Consider the following 21359-nt stretch of genomic DNA (forward strand, 5'->3'; position numbering starts at 1 on the left):
GGAGAGGGTGGGGAGGAGGAAGGGAGAGGGTGGGGAGGAGGAGGAGGAGAAGGAGGGGAGGAGGAGGAGGAAGGGAGAGGGTGGGGAGGAGGAGAAGGAGGAGGAGGAGGAAGGGAGAGGGTGGGGAGGAGGAGGAGAGAAAGAAATAAGAAGGAAAGAAACCTGCCAAACCACCCAAAGGCAATAAGATTATTCTCCTCAAAGTTTTTTAGTTTTAGTTGTTACATTTAGGTCTATAATCATTTTCTAGTTGATTTTTGTATGTGCTGTATCATGAGGATTGAGGTTCACTTTCTTTTTGCGTATAGTTAACCAGTTATTTCAACTTGGAGCCTTGAAATCATGTAGTGTAAGTCTTCCAATTTTGTTCTTCTCCAGTTTTGCTGTTGACTATTCATTTATTTCCATATAAATTTACAATTAACATTAGTTTTTACCAAAAAGTCTGCTTGGATTTTGATCTAAGCATCTATAGATCAATATAGGGAAACTTGACACCTTTACAATTCAATCTTCCACCCTATGAATATGGAATCTCTCTCCATTTATTCAGGTATTCTTTAATTTCTTTCAGGAATATTTTGTAGTTTCCAGTGTACACATCTTTCAGTCTTACACATCTTTTGTGAAATTCATCCCTAAGTATTTTCTATTTTTGATGCTGTTAACGATGTTTATTTTAATTTTAATTTCTGATTGTTCATTGCTGGGATATAGAAAAGCAGTTGGTTTTTGTATATTTATTTTATATCCTATAACTTTGCTAAAGCCACTTATTAGTTTTAGGGACCAGTGAGGCTGCAACTATGAGGCCATCTTGGAAGCAGAGAGCAGCCCTCACCAGACAACCAACCTGCCAGTGCTGTGATCTTGGACTTCCCAGCCTCCAGAACTGTAAGACAGTACATTTCTATTCTTTACAAATGACCCCGCCTCAGATATTCTGTGTGGCAGCACAAATGGACTAAGACAATGGCCTTCATCATTCCTCCCTCTGCTATAGCCTGAGTGGCTTCATCTGGACACGGACTTCCCTGACCAGTGTGGGCAGGGACCAGTGGTCACAGATATAGGTGACAGAGAGGCCTAAGCATGTGAAGGCCATACCCCAGGGACTCTGAGTTAAACAATCTCTTCTTCACAGGTCTCATTCATTTTCTTGCTCTTGGTTTCCTAAGTACTCTGAGTTTTCACTTTTTCTTTTGTTTCAAACAGGTTCTCTAGGATGAACTGTGTAAGCTGATAATCATACATGCCATGAGCAATGTGACAATACTTTACCTTTAAAAAGATGGGAGGCTGAGGCAGGAGAATGGCGTGAACCCGGGAGGCGGAGCTTGCAGTGAGTGGAGATGGCGCCACTGCACTCCAACCTGGGCGACAGAGCGAGACTCCGTCTCAAAAAAAAAAAGATATGTCTCGGCCAAGCACGGTGGCTCATGCCTGTAATCTCAGCACTTTGGGAGGCCAAGGCAGGTGGATAACCTGAGGTCAGGAGTTCGAGACCAGCCTGGCCAATATGATGAAACCCCATTTCTACTAAAAATACAAAAATTAGCTGGGCGTGGTGGCGGGCCCCTGTAATCCCAGCTACTTGGGAGGTTAAGGCAGAAGAATCACTTGAATCTGGGAGAAGGAGGTTGCAGTGAGCCAAGATCACACCATTGCACTACAGCCTGGGTGACAAGAGCAAAATTCCGTCTCAAGAAAAAAAAAAAATTTCTCTGGATCCCTTAATCTATATCATGTGAAATGCATATATGTGTATACATATGTCCATATATATACCAGTTTACAGTCCCCAACATGAAAATACATTGCATTTTTAAAAATTATTTTTTAAATTTAAAAAACACATGAATAAGGTAAAAATTCAAATAGCACAGAAAGTAAAAGCACTAGAAATAAAGACGTAAAATCTGTTTCTCTGTATCCCTCTACATGTGTTATTTTTAGGCCTTGCTTTCCTCACTTTATACTATTAATATATATGATCTCTCCATATTAGCACATTCAAATCTACTTTATCCTACTGAACATCTATCTACCACAACATTGTATTGATATTGATGAAAAATGATGACTGTTTTCATTTTCATCAAGTTTAGAAAAATTTCAGTCATTGCTTCTTCAATAATTTTTCTGCCCCCATCCAACCCCATCGGTTATCTATACGTTAGACCACTTGCTATTGCCCCATGGGTCACTGAACCTTCATTTGTTTGTTCCTCCATTCACTTATTTTTAGTCTTTTCCCCCACTGTGCTTCAGTCTGGGTCATGTCAATTGCTTTCTTTTCAAATTCACTGATTTTTCATCCTTTAGAGCCCATGAGTTATTATATTAAATCAATCCAAACAATTTTTCATTTCAGAACTTTCATGTCTAGGAATCTGGTTTTTAAAAAAATGTATCTTCAATTTGTTTTCTCATCACATCCACATTGTGCCACAAATACTTGAGCATATCTTCAACAGCTGTTTTTAAAATTCCTTGTTTGCCAATTGGACCATCTCTGCCACTTCTGGATTTTTTTTACCAATTTTTCTCTTGTTTATGGATCACATGCACCTGCTTTTTGAAGTGTCTAGTACTTTCGATTGGATGCTAGATATTGTGTGGTATGCTCTTGAGTGTCTGCATTTTGTGGCTTCCTTTATAGAGTGTTGAATTTGTTTTGGGTGGCATTTAAACTTGCCGATCAATTTGATCCTTTCAAGGCTTGTTTTTAAAATGTGTTGGGATGGATTTACAATGGCCTTTATTCGAGGATTACTTTAGCCCTACTACTTAGGTGTGACCCGTCTGGAATCCTTACTGAATGCCTCAGGTGTTCAGTGAAGTCTTTTCACTCTGGCTGATTGGAATTCAAATATATCCTGGCACTGTTATCTCTGGGAATGATTCGGCTTTCAGACAACTGGTACTTCTCCCTACCCTTTTGAGTTTTGCCATGCACATGTACAACTAAGTTTTTAGAAGATTCTAGGGGACCCTGGATGGTTAATACTGAGTGTCAACTTGATTGGATTGAAGGATACAAAGTATTGATCCTGGGTGTATCTGTGAGGGTGTTGCCAAAGGAGATTAACATTTGAGTCAGTGGACTGGGAAAGGCAGTTCCATCATTAATCTGGGTGGGCACAATCTAACCAGCTGCCAGCATGGCTAGAATACAAGCAGGCAGAAAAATGTGAAAAGAGAGACTGGCTCAGCCTCCCAGCCTACATCCTTTTCCCATGTTGGATGCTTACTGTCCTAAAACATTAGACTCCAAGTTCTTCAGTTTTGGAACTTGGACTGGCTCTCCTTGCTCCTAAGCCTATTAGTTCTGTCCCTCTAGAGAACCTTAATATAAACCGCTTTCAGATTTCAGAAGCTCTTTTTCTATTTCAATTTCTCCTCTCCAGTATTCTGATTCTCAAACTCCAGCCATCTCAGCCTCCCCAAACTCCAATCTCTAACTCCTCAACCCATTTGCTCTAAAAACTAATAAGTTATCTCTAATACTTTATTATTGCAGGATCATGTTTCCTATTATTCAAACTTGCTGTGGAAATTTTGGCTGATGAAGTAAGATTTACTAAAAAAGATGGAGCTGGTCACAGTGACTCATACCTGTAATCCCAGAGCTTATAGAGGCCAAGCTTGAAGATCACTTGAGGCCAGGAGTTTGAGACCAGCCTGGGTAATACAGTGAGACCCTATCTCTACGAAAAAATTTTAAAAATTAGCTTGGGTAACAGAGCAAGACCCTGTCTCTTTAAAAAAGAAAAAAGTTAAACACAGAGCTACCATATGACACTGAAATTATACTCCTAGATATAAATATATATGAGAAATAAAACCATATGTTGATACAAAAACTTATATCTGTGTGTTCATAACAGCATTTTTCTTAATAGTCAAAAGGTGGAAGAATTTCAAATGTCTGTCAACTGATGAATGATTATACACAATATGGTGTATCTATACAATGGAGTGTTATTTGGCAATAAAAGATAATGAAGTACTAATATATGCTACAATATGGATTGCCCTTAAATACTCTATGCTATGTCAAAGAAGCCAGTAACAAAAGACCACATAGTGTGATTCCTTTCATAGGTAATGTCCAGACTTGGCAAACCTATGGAGACAGAAAGTAAATTACTGGCTGCTTAGGGCTGAAGGGAGAAGGGGATTAGGACTGGCTGCTAATGGGTTCAGTGTTTCTTTTGGGGGTAAAAAGGAGTCTTAAACTTAATTGCAGTGATGGTTGTACAACTCTGAATATACTAAAAACCAGTAAACGGTACACTTTAAATGGGTGAATTTTATGATTTATGAATTGTATCTCAAAGATACATCTCAACAGAATAGGTGCCTTTTGAGTACAACATAATCTATATGGTTCTCTTTTTGTATACATCTGAAATTTCCAAAATATAACTTAAAAGAATATATACTTCATGGTATCCATTAGGAGTATCATGCGTGTCCTCTCTTTCAACCCAGTAAAGTGATAAGCTGTAGTAACAGATTTCCTAGTGGTGAGCTGTCCTTGCATACCTGAAATAAACCTCCCTTTTTGGTCATGATCTTTTAATACACTGAAAAATCAACTTGCTAATATTTTCTTTAGGATTATTGCATACATATTTTAAGTGGTATAGGTTTGTAGTTTGCTCTGCTTCATCAATATGGCAATGCTGCTGGTTTTCAATTTTTGCTTTTCTAAAACCTAATTTTTTTTTTTTTTTTTTAGGCAAGTGACTACACAGGATACATACTGTTTCTTTGCAGCTATGTGTGGCCATGGCGGTAAGCTCTTGATTATAAGATACAGGCTGAAGCTTCACGTGGCAGCATCTGGAAACCTTCCTTCATAGAGAGCCAGCACCTGGTCTTTGCACCCCACTTTCCCCCAGCTTCATCCCTTTCTCCATCCTGCTGCCCAGAATGTAGATGAGATGGCTGGAGTTAGGTGCTACTATCCTAGACCATGAAGAAGAGGGCCACACCCTAGAAAAGGTGGCACAGTGAGCTGAAGTAGTCTGTGTCACTGAGGACCACGGCTCTAAGCTGCCATGCCAGCTCTGGACTGCCTACTTGTGGACTTTTATGTGAGTCTTCTTTAAGCCACCCTTAGTGTGAATCTCAACTCACAGCTAAACATAAACCCAACTGATAGGTCAGGTTTTGACATAAGGGATATGCCAGCTTCATAAAATACACTGGAAGGCTTCTCATCTTTCTCTGTAGCCTGCAACAGTTTAAGAGCAGAGGAACTATCTGATCCTTAAAGGTTTGATAGAAACCTCCAGTAAAACCATCTGGGTCTGGCACCTTTTTAGTGCTATTTCTTCAACAATTTTTTCAGTTTCTTCCACAGGCTAACATTTTATCCAGGTGGTTTACCTTTTCCAGAGTCACTGCGCATTTTAATGAGGTTAGCAAACTTGTTAACAGGGAAGGTCCATGCTATAGTTCTCTAATTTTCTTCAGGCTCTGTTTTTTTATCTGAAGTTGTTCCTGGGGTTATAGATTTGTTTTTCTCTCTTTCTATTTTGCTCTATTAAAGATCTGCCAACTGAAGTAGTCTTTTCAAAGTACCAACTCACAGACAATGAATTTTCCAGTGTTTTGCTTTCAGTTAATTCTTGCTTTTATCATTATCCGTTCCTCTTGAATTAGTTCTTCTAGACTTCTAATCTGAATGTCTAACTCATTAGTTTTCATTTTCTCTGGTGCAACACAAACAGATTTAAGACTAGGAATTGTCCTCTGGTTGCAACGCTGGCCAAAGTGCAAAGCTTTTGTTATAAGCATATTCATTTCCACTAAAGTTCTGGTTTGCTCCTTGAAGTATGTTATAAAACTTACAAGTGGCTATATTAAGTTTCATTTTTCTTTTGGTATTAATTTCTAATCTTATTGTACTGTAGCATAGTAGATTATGTGGCTTGGGCAACTGCTACTTAAAATTGTATTGCGATTTGTTTGTTTTTGAGACAGAGTCTCGGAGTCTCACTCTGTCACCCAGGCTGGAGTGCAGTGGCACGATCTCGGCTCATTGCAAGCTCTGCCTCCCGGGTTCACACCATTCTCCTGCCTCAGCCTCCTGAGTAGCTGGGACTACAGGCGCCCGCCACCACACCTGGCTAATTTTTTGTACTTTTAGTAGAGACGGGGTTTCACCATATTAGCCAGGATGGTCTCCATCTCCTGACCTCGTGATCCACCCACCTTGGCCTCCCAAAGTGCTGGGATTACAGGCGTGAGCCACCACGCCCGGCCAATTGTGATTTTCTTTGTTGCTATGCATGTAATTGATTTTTGCAGTTTCCATGGATTAAAAAAGATGTATTTGCTACCAGATATAAAGGAAAACGGTGGTAAAAGTACACTTACTTCTTAAGTTTATCTTTTTTATGTATGGGATTTTGTTTTTTTTGTTTTGAGCCAGAGTCTCACTCTGTCATCCGCGCTGGAGTGCTGTGGCGCGATCTCGGCTCACTGCAACTCTGCCTCCTGGGTTCAAACAATTCTCATACCTCAGCCTCCCAAGTACCAGGAATTACAAGTGTGTGCTACCATGCCCGGCTAATTTTTGTGTTTTTTTAAGTAGAGAGGGGTTTTTGCCATGTTGGCCAGGCTGGTCTCAAACTCTTGGACTCAATTGATCCACCTGTCTCAGCCTCCCAAAGTGCTGAGATTACAGGTGTGAGCCACTGTGCCCAGCCATGTAGGGGATTTTGAATTTGACTTTGACTTGTGTTCTCTTAATACATTTTGGTGTCGAAAATTGTTTTAAAACAAACATGAATATTTAAGATTTTAGTTTTTTGCTCCTTTCTCTCACCTTTCTGCAGCTAAGCCTGGGTGCATCCTTTTTTGGTGTACCATGAGGCAGTACATCTGGGCTCTTGGCCCAGCCTCCCCAGGTGGCCCCATCAGAGGCTATACATCTGTAGACAGAAAAGCTGGTCCCCTTCCTTTCACTTAAGACCCAGAGGTTGTGGTCTAGTTCTTGAAGGTCTAGTCCTTGACCCAGGTGGGAGACAGTGACCCTTGAGAAAGGAAGTGACCACACCCTACTTTATGGGGCCTTTGCTGACCAAACCCTACCTCTCAGTAATGCTTTTCTTTTGAGTTGCTTTCTCCTTAAGTCTTCATGCTCAGCCTCCTACCACAGCTGGACATTTGTAAAGGGAACCAAAAACATCTTTTGGGGAAATGACCGTTGATGCAGATGACAGTAAACCATAATCTTTTGGTATTATCCTGACCCTTGGTCCCGATCAAGCTGGCACTCCCCAGAATCAGACAAGATCTAACAGACATAGGTACAAATTCTGTCTTCGTACTTTTCTAAGTACTTAAAACCTCCATAGCATATGTCTTTTGTATGTTATACACAAGACTATAAGGAGACTGGCTGGGGTTGGACGTGAAAAGCCCCACAAAGTCAATTCTGGCAACCTGGATGGGGGTCTATCCAAGGAATTCCCATCTTACCAGTGACATTCACAGTAAAGCACAGGGGATCCTTGCTGAGTTTTAATTCCTCAGTCTGCCTTTCCACATCTTTTGAGTGATATACTCTAATAATTTGACTGCATTTTGTGTGAGGATAGCTGGATCCGCTTTGATTCTACAAATTAGGTGCCCTTCTGTTTCTTAGTAATGTCACATTCTCTGACCACTGTAGCCACTTAAGATGGTCTCAAATATGAATAACTTTCAGTGGCCATAGTGGAGAAGATACTGACCCTGGAGGCTTATTCTCCCTCCACCTCTTCGACTCACATGTATGATTTTTTTTCCTCCCTACCAAAGTGGCTAGTTTTGACAGCCTTTAGGTTGCAGAATTGTTTATATTCGAAAGAAGACCTTACCTTCATAGAGCATTTTTTCCGGGCAACTGTTCTGCTTTGTAAGTTTTTAATATCTACTCTTCTTTGGAGTCCCAAAATGAGGTAGCTTGGGTAGATCTCACAATGAAAACCGATTTCTTTGCATAAAACCTTATTATACCTTTTTGAAAACCTGCTGGAAACAATGAATGGTGGCTTCAATAGTAATGGTTCACGAAGAACTGATCGTGTCCCCATCAATGAGGTCTTACCCATGGCAGAGCAATGGCGATCTACTGTAATTCTTGTTGGTTGTAGTAAGTTGGGGGAATATCAGGCCAAGAATCAACAGAGCTACGTGGCTTAGGCAGGTCAGTTTCTCTGTGCCTCAGCCCGCTCAGCTGTGAGATAGGAATAATAAACACCCCTCAGAAGGTACTGTGAGGTCACTCACTAAAGGACATTTCAGTGCTTTGAACAGGTCTGGAACATACCCCAGTATTTTTACTCTACATAGAAGAAATCAGTCCTAGAATATAATTAGATCAGACTTTCTGGTCCTTTAATCACTCAACCTGCTTCCTAAACTGGATCCAGCTGCAGATGACTGCGTTAGTCTCAGGACCTAATTTTCGTTTGACTCAGCTGATCAAAACTGAGACCATTCTGAGGCAGTAAACCCAAGGCCGATTCACGCCGACTTCCTAGAACTAAATCAAAAGGAAAACCCCAACTTTCCACATCCAAGTAACAAAAGGACCAGAAGCTACTCCCTTTGCAACCCCCCTTTTCCACGTGGCAGATAAGAAACTCTCAGTACCTCTGATTGGTCCCCTCCCACAGCCAATGAAGCTGTTCACAGGTCAAGACTTTATTTACATAGGAGTATAACTTTGTAACTTCAATCTCTGATTGGTTGCGTTCTGCAACTAATCAGATGCATAGGGTATAGCTTTATAACTTCACTTCAGCGTCTGGTTGGTCCTCTCCTGCAACCAATCAGACTGAGTATGGTCCACTACTTCATTTACATAGGGTGTGCACCAAGTAACCAATGGGAAACCTCTACAGCGTATTTAAATCCCAGAAAACTCTGTAACCGGGCCCTTGAGCCTCATGGGCTGCTCCCACCCTGTGGGGTGTACTTTCATTTTTAATAAGTCTCTGCTTTTGTTGCTTCCTTCTTTCCTTGCTTTGTGTGTTTTGTCCAATTCTTTGTTCAAGAACGCCAGGGTGACGTAACAATTCAAACCATGAAAAAGGTAACAGAGCCCTTGGGACGTCTCAACATGAGGTGACACAGCCAACCTGTGATGCATACATGGGAGCAAATGCATAGAAAAGCTTGTCAATGACACAGCAAAGTAAAATCCAAATGAAGCAAGATGAAGAATGGGCTGCACAGCAGGTAAAACTGCACCACGTTACAGACTGCTCGCCTGGGATGGAACGGTGGAGAGGTGCGCAGAGGGATGGACAAGCGCCTGGCAAGATGGATTTTTTTCCCCAGACTTCTAATGCTACTAACACTTCCCTCCTCACAAGGTCGCTATAACAAGGTAACATACAGCACTTAGAAGACGGCCTGACCCAGAGTAACACTAATGTTCACATGGCTGCGAGACTCAGACCAAAATCAATAGCTGGTATCTACTGAAACTTCAGCAAGGCGAAACCAGGGGAATGGCGCTCCTTTGAGCAGAGCAACGCGCATCACATCACTTCCTCCGTAGGGGGAGGCTCCGGCCTCACTGGAGCAGCACTTCCCGGAAGAACCCAGGATATTCGGGGACCGCCACCGGACAGCAGTCCAGGCCCCCTGGCGCCCAGCCTGCCGCCCTGTTACAGCTCTCATGCCAAGACGTGCGCCTAAGGGCAGGGATTCCCGCGGTCATTTATTCTTGGCGCTAACCTGCCGCCTCTTTTCTATCACCACCGAGTAACGCACACCCCACCGTTTCCTTCCATTCTGAGTCAACCGCTCCAGCAGCTACGGGGGCGCCAGGTTGTGCGGGGTCAGCACCACCCGGCCCCAGGCTTTTGAAGCCACGCCCGGACGCCGAGGATGGGCAGCATTTGCCCTGTGAACTCTCGCACACGCAGGCTCCGCGCGAGTCCCGGGCGCCCGAGCGGGGATTCCCCTCCCCGTCACCAGCTCCAGGGTGGGGTCCCCGGGCTGGGGAGCCCAGACCCCGGCAGTCCAGCAGCCTATAGACGATCCACGTCCGTCGTGTAACTCACCGCGCTGGGGATCCGCCTCCTCCCGCCAGGGCGAGGGCGAGGGCGCCGTGTATGCTGCGCAGGCGCGGTCCGTCCTCCCGGGAATGCTGCGCAGGCGCGCCCCGCCCTCCCGGTCACGCGCTACAGTGCTCGGGCACGGGATCACGCCTACAGCCCAAGAGGCTGGAAAAATGCCGCCCTGTCCCTGAACAGGAAGCGGAAGCAGGAAGGAACTGAGAACACTGGCATCTGCTACCGCCCTGAATCAGCGTTAGCATGTGGAGGCAACCTCAGCCCCCAGTTTTTTGAAAAGGTAATTCGGATTTGTACCCAGGAATTATGGTGAGGATAGAAATGGACTGGAAGGTTCCTTCCCCTTGCCCACCAAGACTCCAGAGCAGGTGGGTTCCTGATGTCTACTCTGCATGAAGCCCTGGGCTTTCCACACCTCCCTACTTTTCCTCCGAACTCACAGCACAGCTGAGCCAAAATGTATTCCTGCCAAAACGGGCATTTCCCAAAAGAAAATACTGTTTTAGATTCATTGTTCACAGCCTCTTTCCTTCGTCTCCCCTTCCTTTCCTCATCTCTTGCTCTAATTGGAGAATTTGACAACTCTGAACCTCTGACCGTGGACAACCCCAACTCCAGCAAGCCCGGGCAAGAATGGGGCAGTTGCAGCCCAAGGTAGCCAAACGTAAATTTTGCTTAGTTAGAGACCATGGAGAGGTCAGACCAAGAAGTGGAAGGGAGTGACTGGCCTGAGGCCTTTCTTTGGGCCACTTAGTGTTGAATGAAATGATAAATATAGCCACATTGTCTGGAAGCGCTTCAGGTAATAATTATTCTCTAAGGAAAGCAGTCATCATATTTATGTCCATAAAATCAGTTTATTAAAGAAGTTACATAGCAATATACATCCCAAACCTTTTCTCAGAATTGTCATTAGCTTTTTAAATTCATTAAATATTTTCATCTCATTAAAAATGGTTTCTTCCTTTAAAATTTCCCAGAAAGTGTGGCCTCTGTTTTCTGCTACTCAGTTTAAACACGTCATCAGGGATAGATAATTAATAATGTCATGTGAGCATAAAAGGAGATTTATAAACCAGAAATGTATTTTCTGGGAACCAAGTTTCAAGTGACTCAGGTAAGTTTTATTAATTTCACGGGTGAAGCCCTTGGATAAAGCAGTGCCTAAATCAAGCTTGTTTACCCTTGGCATCATGTGACCAAACACTGTTGCAGGATAGTGGAAGTACAGCTTGGGAGGCCTTTGGCCTGAGCCTGTTTTGCCCAAGCCCATCCAGAATGAAGAGTACAAAGGAAGGCTAGTGTGTATGCAAAGCAGCATGGCTTATTTTGAGGTCCTATTAGTTGTGGGCCAACAAAACAGTGGCAGGATCTGAAGGAAGAAATGTATTGCAGCAGACCATATCCTTTAAACCACAAAGGGAAACTGAGGAAATGCTGGCTTTAGGCCAAAAAACCCTAGCTCAAAACACAGCTTCCTCCAGTGGCTCAGAGGCAGACCAAGTTCATCAAGTCAAGGACCTTTTCCTGCTACCACCTTGGGGAGAGGGGCCTTCACCAGCCCGCCCTGCACATGGGTCTCTGCCGTTCAGAACCTACCCAGTAACAACAGTAGCAAACATCCATGTTTTCCCCTTATGTAACTTGGGAAACTGTTGGGCACAGTGGCTCACACCTGTAACCTCAGCACTTTGGGAGGCCAAGACAGGAGGAACACTTGAGTCTAGGAGTTCAAGACCAGCCTGGGCAACGTAGGGAGACCCGTCTACAAAAAAATTTAAAAATTAGCTGAGTGTGGTGGCACTCACCTGTAGTCCCAGCTACTCAGGAGGCGGAGGGGAGGGATGGCTTGAGCCAGGGAGGTTGAAGCTGCAATGAGCTGTGATCCCGCCAGTGCGCTCAGCCTAGGCGACAGTTTGGAAAACTGTCTCTCTCTCTCTCTATATATATATATGTATATGTTCAGGGAAATGGCAGCGTGAGATTTTACGGCAGTTCTTGAGATTTCAGAAACACTTCAGCACCAGCCAAATCCCCCCATGAAAGCAAGGAACACTTTTCCAGTTGCCTAAACATTTTAAAGTTACAACGAAAAATGTTGTGAAAAGAACTACAGAGGCCGGGCGCGGTGGCTCAAGCCTGTAATCCCAGCACTTTGGGAGGCCGAGACGAGCGGATCACGAGGTCAGGAGATGGAGACCATCCTGGCTAACACGGTGAAACCCCGTCTCTACTAAAAATACAAAAAACTAGCCGGGCGAGGTGGCGGGCGCCTGTAGTCCCAGCTACTCGGGAGGCTGAGGCAGGAGAATGGCGTAAACCCGGGAGGCGGAGCTTGCAGTGAGCTGAGATCCGGCCACTGCACTCCAGCCTGGGCGACAAAGCGAGACTCCGTCTCAAAAAGAAAAATAAAAAAAAGAAAAGAACTACAGAGGCTGGGTGTATTGGCTCATGCCTGTAATTCCAGCACTTTGGGAGGCCAAGACGGACAGATCACAAGGTCAGGAGTTCAAGACCAGCCTGGCCAAGATGGTGAAACCCTGTCTCTACTAAAAATACAAAAACTAGCCGGGCATTGTGGCAGTCACCTGTAATCCCAGCTACGCAGGAGGCTGAGGCAGGACAGTTGCTTGAACCTGGGAGGCAGAGGCTGCAGTGAGCCCAGATCACGCCACTGCACTCCAGCATGGGTGAAAGAGTGAGACTCCATCTCAAAAAACAAAAACAAAAAAACCCTACCGAATAGAGTAGGGGTAGAAAGAAGTCATGCATTTCCAGTGGCTAGCACTTTGCGCTCCGCCTTGGCAAGTATCTGCAAACTTCCTGACCATCGAGTGTACCTGCAGCCATCCTGGATGCCAACTGGCCACAGACCCTTTGCTATGGGGAGTCCCCGGCTTCATCTATTAGCAAGTTGGAGAGAGGTTTCATTTTGTCCCCATGATCCCACTCTCCAGCAAAGCTCAAACTGCTGTCACAATTGTTTCTACCTAAAAAGGAACATAGAAGGCAAGAGCCACAGTCAATGTTTTCTGTGAAATGGTCTTGCAAATAGCATTAAGAAATCTTGAATTTCAAAGAAAAGGTCTGATTAGAGGTGCCTGTTGGAAGCAGAAGCCTCAAGAAACGAGGAAGGAAAGTTAATTTGAGGGTCTGTTTCATTTCTGATACAGAAGAATCACAAAAACAAGTATATGCCGCTGGCTGAAGCTCCCCTTAGGATTTGGATAACCAGCTGGATTTCCAGACGGCCACTCCCGTTTTCTGTGCTTCCCTCCTCCGGGCTATATCCTGCAGAGCTTCAGCGGGAAGTTCTCCGTGATGAGGTGGTCAGGGTGAAGAAGCACCACGATGTTAACCTCAAATTCTGAGATGAGAAAAGAGAGTGGGTTTATGCTCACGGTCACCGAGCAGCAGAACCACAGGCCACCACCACTGCAGGCGCAGGAAGCTCCATCGGCGAAGGAACACCCGCTGCAGGTGGGTTTCACTGCTGTCCCCTCAGCACCACCCCGACCTTTCAGCCAAACCAGTGGAGATGACTATGCTGATGTCTGACTACCTCTGTCAACCTCCTCTAAGTGAATTTTTGTCCTCTCATCTTGGAACATGAGTGATCAGGCTTCGCCAGCTACACTTTCCCTGTCCCTTTGCTTTCCTAAAAAGGATATTCTAGAACCCTTTCAATTCATTTGTATTCCTTTGCCTTATTTTTACATTTCCCACGGTTCTTAATGAAAAAGCAGACGGTGAACCGGCCCGCAGCTGTCTGGGCCCATGTCCCCAATCCCCAAGTGAGAAACAGTCTTCAGATTGGATACTATTCATCCATCACCTTTCAGCAAACAGGCTTCCTTCTCCACCGACTCTTCAGCTGCTATGGGTGAGCCTTGTTGATCACAACAATAGGGGTGTGTGTGAAGAGGAAGCATGTGAAGACAAATAAGCGCCATGTCCTTCCCCAGTGTGATGAGGGTGGCAAGGGCACCATGTGGGCAGAGGGCACCCTGTGCCGAGCCCCACACTGTGGCAGCTCAGCTGCAGAAGGGGCCTTGGAGTCAGTGCCCACCTGTGGCTGGGGTCTGCAGGACAACATCCTCGTGTGGGGCTGTCCGCCTCTGCCCAAACATCAGCCACGAGATGGCCACCAGCAGTGCCCGGCCTATCCCTCTTCACTTTATTGTCACTACATTAGAGCCCTCTGGGCCCTTCTTGCCACCACCCCCTTCAATGGGTTCCCCAGCTTTCTTGGTGTGCCCCCGGGAGGGTGGAGGGTGGAGGGTGTGGCTGGAGTGGACAGAGAGGGACGCCCAGTAGGCATGAAAGGGAGCTGGTGGGGGCTTCCCTTTTCAGCAGGAAAACAGCTGCATCGGAGCCGCCATGCTTCCCAGGCCGAGTGAGTGCCAGTCTCGGGCCTGACCATGCATTTGAGGTCACTGCACAGAGTTGGAGGGGAACACACAGAGGTGCTGCTCTGGATGCGGACGCAGTGCTCACTCCTGACCTCCAACCTAGAGGTCCCCGAGCCTTTCTGAATCACTGTCCCTTCCTACTGGGTCTCTCTGTTCCACTTCTTCATACTGTCAGGTGATCTCCCAATTAACATGATTCTTATTAAGATGGATGTACCATTAAAATATTTATAGGAAGAGTTAAAAACATGGAAATGTTCATGATATAACGTTAAGGGGAAAAGGCAGAATATAGAAAGGTGTCTGTGACCGGATTCAGATCCCATGGTTAAATACGAACACAGAGGTTCATGGAAACTCACTAGAGGCACCCTAGGCTGCAGGGCTCAAGGCCTTCCTGCTGCTGAGTGCTCACTCTGGGGTTCTCACCGGCCCTGGACCTTCATTCGGAGCCACCCTCTCAGCAGCCACACCACGTGGTGCTCACTCATGTGAGTTTTCTTCATGGAGCTCAGCGTCACCTGCCCTTGTCTACACTGGTATGGGTCTGTGTGTTTCCCCGTGTGACGGTGGAAGTTCCACAAGCACCAGGACTGCCTGTGGGTGTGTCCCCTGTGCGACACAGCAGCTCCTTAACGAGGTTTTGTTGAGCAGCCGAAGGGCAGCAGGCTCTGAGCTGTGTGACCCACAGCAGGCCCTGGCACTGAGGGACTAAAGGGCGGCAGGCTCTCAGCTATGTGCCCACAGCACGCCCTGGCACTGAGCGGCCCTTCCCATGAGCCCATGAGGGCTGGAGGCGAGTGCCACTTACCCACTTTGAAGTTAGTGGTCTCCAGCGTCGGGCAGGTGAACAGCCTGGGGAAGACCATGTAGATGGGGACAGAGAGGCCCCGGCACACGTCCCCGTCGGCGATCTGAATGTTCTGAATCTCTGTGGCGTCGCGGGCATAGCCTTCTGCACACCCTGGGGAAGGGAGGCCACATCACTCCGTCAGGGCCAGCAGAGGCTGTGGGTCCATCCCTGCACTGGCACCACCCCCTAGTCTGCTCCAAGAATCCTCCAGGGTCCCCTCACTTTCCTCAGACACGCAGTTACTACCATGAACAGCCACGCTCTTACTTTTGCTTCCCCGACATCCTCTCTGTTTTTGGAGTCAGGGTCATGATCTGCTCTGTTGCCCAGGCTGGAGTGCAATGGTGCGATCTCAGTTCACTGCAGCCTCGAATGATCTTCCCACCTCAGCCTCCCAAGTAGCTGGGATTACAGGGGTGCACCACTGTGCCCGGCCCCCCAGCATCCTCTTAACCACAGAACTCGAGGGTGGCAGTCGAGGGGACAGGCAAGCACAGGGCCTGGTGGCGCGGCCCTCACCGCATGTCTCCACGCGCACCAGCTGCAGCTCCACGCTTCTGATGGCGGCTTCCGAGCTCTCTACCACCAGCTCTCCCGTCAGCGGCTGCGTGATGACACAGTTTGTTGAGTTGAGATGTCCTCGAAGGAGAAATTTGGGAAGCAAAGCTCTCTAAAACAAAATGAAAACAAACACCTCAGAATGCAGGAAGCGGGGGAAACTGCTCCATACTTTGGTGCAAATAAAACCTGGAAGCGAAGCTGGGTAGTGGTTACACAGTCCACCAGGACCGTCTCACAAAACGGGAAGAAAGGAGCAAAGTACTGAAGTCTTGGACATTACCAGGCTGAATTATTCAACAACTCTCTACATACGGCACCTGACTGACACTCCCTGTACAGAGAATGACTCAGAACCATCCTAACTGCCTAGACTCAGAGCTAGAAAGCTCCTTCTTACCAAGAAATAAGATACGAAAAAGTCTGAGGGAGTCGCCAGGGTGTTCAAGACAACCTGACACACACACGGTTAAAAAAAATAAATACAGAAAGTCCCGGTCAGGCACAGTGGCTCAAGCCTGTAACCCCAGTGCTTTGGGAGGCAAAGGCAGGAGGATCACTTGAAGCCAGGAGTTCAAGAACAGCCTGCGTAACACAGCAAGACCCCATCTCTAAAAAATGTTTTAAAAATTAGCGGGGCAGGCTGGTGCACACCTGTAGTCTCAGTTACGTGGGAGACTGGCATACTACTGTTCAACAGAAACATGATGCAAGCTGCAAGTGGAAGCCACATATATAATTTAGAATTTTCTAGTAGCCACATTAAAAAGGAAGGTAAAATTAACCAATATATCAAAAGTGTTATCACTTCCACATATAATCAATATCAAAAATATGAATGATGTTTTACATTCTCCTTTTCATCCTGAGTCTTTGAAATCTGGTATTTACACGTCCATCTCATCTACTTGGTCCAGCCATGTCTACAGGGTCAATGATGATGTGTGGCTGGTGGCCACCTGACCAGGCAGTGCAGCTCTGGACCTGAAAAGCCTCGGGCTCTGGACCTGGCAGTCCCCAAAGGTACAGACCTCTGAAAATGTCTACATTCAAGATGGAGCTTTTGTTTATTTATTTTTATTATAAACATCTTTAGAGACAGGGTCTTGCTCTGTTGCCCAGGCTGTAGTACATGGCTCACTGCAGCCTCACCTCCTGGGCTCAGGCAATCCTCTTGCCTAAGCCTCCCCAGTAGCTGGGACTATGATCGCATGCCACCACACCCAGCTAATTTTTACATTTTTTCTTCTGTAGAGACAGGTTCTCACTATGTTGCCCACGCTGGTCTTGAACTCCTGACCGTAAGTGATGCTCCTGCTTTGGCCTCCCAAAGTGCTGGGATTACAGACATGAACTACTGGGCCTGGCCAAGACAGAATTTTAAAAATAACTAAGAGAAGCTATTTGTGTAGAAAAACAAAAAGCAGTAGCAGTTCACATTAAAATGCTTTTAGGCAACTGATGAAAAAGGACGGCTTTCAACATCCAGCTCAAGATACTGACTAAAAAATCATTGTCCCTCTCCACCCACTGACATGATATTAACATATACAAATAACATAAACCTATACTACTTTGAGTCTGAGCTCCAGCCTTCCTGTAGCTCCTGTAAAGCTATCTTATATCCTTCCAATAAATCTCTTTTCTACTTAAAAAGCAAAACAAAAAGCCACCAGTGGCATTTTGTGAATAAGCAATTTTCTTTTATTTGCTTTATGTGTTATTTTCTTATTTTCCAACAGTAAACATAAATGGTTCTGTCAAAAGAAAAGTTCTTTACGTTTATAAATAAACCTATACCTAGAAAAGCCACAAGGAACGCCCTGTGGGGACCACCCAGTGAAGCGCTTTGGTGGGACAGAAAGTGGACAGACAGCGTGGCTCCCAGGGGTTCAGGGCACCCGTCTTCCAGGTGGCAGGGGGCCCGGTGAGAGCGGGGGCACTCAGGGGGCATGTGGTCAGCCTGCCATCAGGCGGGGGCCTGCGAAGGGCAGTAGGCGGGTGTCACAGGTGAGCTCACCAGACCGGGGAAGCTGCCACAGGCTGGCACCACAGCTTCCCGCAAAGGGGATCTCCCACCTGGAAAAGCAGACTCGGGGCAAGGTAGGACAAGTGTCCCGTGTCATTCACGGCCACAATGCAGACAGCGAGCCTCTGGACTCAGGAGACAAGCTGCCCACAAACACCCCCGCCACGTGCCACACCCAGGGCAGAGCACCTCTGACGAGTGTGTGCTGAGGACCAGGAGAACAGGTTGTCACTGGGGCTAAGGATACAGCCTCTTCAGTAACACCGCACACACTAGATCCCCTTTCATAAATGTAAACTGACAACCAAGGATCAATACACATTTAAGGAAAACAAAAGCAAGAAAAAGACACACGCACTCGACAAGCAGAACCAACCCCTGAGAAACAGAATCAATACAGGAAACGGAGATGAAAGGCCCCTGCATCTGTAATGGCAGCAGCAGCTATCCTGAAGAAGAAACGGTGTCCAGAAATGAATCACATTACTGCTGAGGTCAGCGCTTCCGCAGACAGGCTACAGAGGGGTGGGAGACAGGAGTCTGAGTGGCCCACTGGGGTCGCATGCCCTCAGAAGCCGGAGAAGGGAGACGTGCAGAACAGACAGAGAGTGGCCTTTCCTCCCTCACCTGTCTGAAAGGCTCCCCACGACACATGTCCAGCCTCTGAGGGACAAGGCCGATGACCTCCCAGGGCCCAGGCCTCCCAGCTTATAGTTAACTTGATCCTAGTCACTGTGGTCCAGACAGAATAAAGAATTAGAGGAAGGATGAAAAGTTCCATCCAGGAAGAACTACAGGACTCCACTGTCTAGGGGAAATGCACGGAAGGAGATGAGAGCGCAAGATCAGGGAGGCCGGGGCCAGGCAGAGTTTTGAACGGGCCCAAGTTCACCGCGCAGCTCGAGTGACCAGCTGAGGCTCCACCAGGGGCTGCCACTGAGAGCCAGACAGCCCTGTCCTGACGCAGGAGGTGGGAGGACTGGGCCGGCACTGCCCAGGCGTCTGTGTCCTCACTGTACCTGCCCCGGCCGTGAGGCGTCCACCACTGCAGAGTCTTTCAAAAGCAGGTGCTGCCCGGCCTCTGTCAGGTGGGAGTGCCAGGGGAAGAAACTGCCAACTAAACCTCTGTGGAGGATGACAAGAGGCCAGGGGGCCGGCGCAGGCCCTGGCTAACCATGAGAAATAAAGGGACATGGCTGTGTCACGGGCAGCGGGGGATCCTGGGGGCCTGTGATGCAGTACAACTGAGGGAAAACGGTGAAATGAATAGACAAATACCCCTCCCTGAGGAACTCTTCAAAAAGCATTCTTCTTTTAAGCTGCTTTTCTGAGCTTAAAAAGGATATCAAGGCCGGGCGCGGTGGCTCAAGCCTGTAATCCCAGCACTTTGGGAGGCCGAGGCGGGCGGATCACAAGGTCAGGAGATCGAGACCACAGTGAAACCCCGTCTCTACTAAAAATACAAAAAATTAGCCGGGCGCGGTGGCGGGCGCCTGTAGTCCCAGCTACTCAGGAGGCTGAGGCAGGAGAATGGCGGGAACCCGGGAGGCGGAGCTTGCAGTGAGCCGAGATCGCGCCACCGCACTCCAGCCTGGGCAACAGCGTGAGACTCCGTCTCAAAAAAAAAAAAAAAAAAAAAAAAAAAAAAAAGGGATATCAAATTGAAAATACTGAGTAATTTGGGTACAAATAATCAGCAATCTCTGCTGGCTGTGACGTGATTACCAAATAAAGACCACCCCGGCAACAGCCAGTCTGTGGGGTCTGGCTGCTGGGAAGATACCCACAGCATTCGTCTGCGCGGGCCGTCTTACCTCTTTGACGTTCTGTAAGGTTTCAGGCGTAATCGTGAAGTCCACGGGACTGGGAGTAAATTTCCCCTTCTGAGGCTAAAATGAGAGGTGAAACCGAAATCAGCAGGTGAAGGCCAAGAGTTCTGCAGGCCAAACAGCTTGTCCCTTTCCAAAATGACCCAACGGCAGCCTGGCGGTGCAGGAAGCACGGGGGACTAAGAGGAGCATGCCTGGGTCCCGAACATAGTTCTGTCAAATTTCCCCATCTCGCTGAAACTCAGTTTCCCCATCTGTAAAATGAGGGGAGGGATGTCTTAATCTCCAATGTGCCTTTCAGGTTTGGAATTTTAAAATCAGATCTAAGGAACAGAGCAGTGTTATTGGCAAGTACTTATTTGAAACCTCTCAGCACAGTGGCCCTCCAAAGGGCTCTTCACACCTCCCAGATGGTCCCACTTCACAGACGAGGAAAGCGGGGCAGAGAGCTCAGCGACCTGCTCAGCTCAGTGGTAGAGCTGGAGGCTGAGCATCAGGTTGCTATTAGCCTCTGAGCTATAGAGCTGTCTACCTGAAGAATCATACCTATCAAATAACTATAAATGTTACCCAAACAGCAGTTAACAGTGATCACCTCCACGTTACATCATTTCAGAATCTATCGATACAGCCGAGCTTCATGAGAGCCTGCCTGGCATCTTTTATCCAGGGGCTGGGATGCGAAGGGCCACTGTACCACCCAGAGAGCCGGGGGAGGAAGGGTCCTGCCCGATGTGCTGACGTGGAGTCCCTCTGGCCCGCGGCCTCAGCTGGGGGACTCCGGGCCAAGGACAATGATGCACACGTGATGCTCATGCCACTGACTGCCTCTGACCCAGGAGTCTCTTGTCTTCTGCCAGCACCCATGAAACAGTAAGAGGCTAAATTATTAGCTTGTAAATAGGGTAAAATCTCAGACCCCCGGGGAGATTCCTATTATCAAGCACCAGAGCCCCCGAGTGAAGCTTACAGCGGAGTGAACGATAAATTCACAGGTCTTTGTCAAGTCCTTGGCCAACAGAGACCGCCTCATGTCGCAGCGCAGTGTGTACTAAAGGGACAGTTGGAGGAAAAAGGTCATTTTAGTGGCATCTGCTTTCATCTCGGAATTATATTCAAAGAGACAAGTCACCATATTTTAGAGAAACATTGTACAATCAGTGTCTTATAGAAAATTAACATACATAATAGGATAGTTAATGTGCAAAATAAAGGCATTTCTATTTTAAAAATGAACCACTTTAAGGTTATTCTTCGATCTGTTTGCACAGCCGTCCTGCAGTTGGACCCCCTGGCCAACAGGTGCACGGTCCCACCCGTAGCAGGAGCAGGCCGGCGGGACAGAAAGGGCAGCGCGCTGAGGAGCAGAGGCCGGACCAGATCCCGTTGTCCGCCTTATTGTGCGAGCCCAGACAGATAAACAACTTGTCTGAGCTTCGGCTTCCCTTCTGTAGAATGGGCTCTCAACACTCACTGCAGCGAGACTCCAGTGAGATCATGTGTGACAAGCACTTAGCACAGGGCTGGCAGACAGCAACGCCTGGAACACAGCAGCTACTTTGTAAGTGGGATTAGAAAATCCATGCA

General features: G+C 46.9%; 1 protein-coding gene and 1 pseudogene across 5 annotated transcripts in view; one reads left to right on the top strand and one right to left on the bottom strand.

Annotated features, from left to right (window-relative positions):
- VPS26C (VPS26 endosomal protein sorting factor C) overlaps positions 1-21359 on the bottom strand; it is an 82778-nt gene that overhangs the window by 27433 nt on the left and 33986 nt on the right. For all 5 annotated transcript variants that reach the window (XM_071095707.1, XM_071095706.1, XM_011726083.2 and 2 more), the window contains exons 4-8: positions 20743-20823; positions 19758-19832; positions 15876-16026; positions 15315-15467; positions 10080-13458 (exon numbers count right to left, since the gene is read on the bottom strand). In XM_071095707.1, coding sequence (XP_070951808.1) covers positions 13376-13458; positions 15315-15467; positions 15876-16026; positions 19758-19832; positions 20743-20823 — 543 coding nt within the window. In that variant the 3' untranslated portion in view covers positions 10080-13375. The remainder of the gene's footprint in view (positions 1-10079; positions 13459-15314; positions 15468-15875; positions 16027-19757; positions 19833-20742; positions 20824-21359) is intronic.
- LOC105472654 (Down syndrome critical region protein 9-like) lies at positions 9900-10404 on the top strand (annotated as a pseudogene).

Source organism: Macaca nemestrina, chromosome 4 (genome assembly GCF_043159975.1).
Source record: "Macaca nemestrina isolate mMacNem1 chromosome 4, mMacNem.hap1, whole genome shotgun sequence".
Classification (NCBI taxonomy): domain Eukaryota; kingdom Metazoa; phylum Chordata; class Mammalia; order Primates; family Cercopithecidae; genus Macaca; species Macaca nemestrina.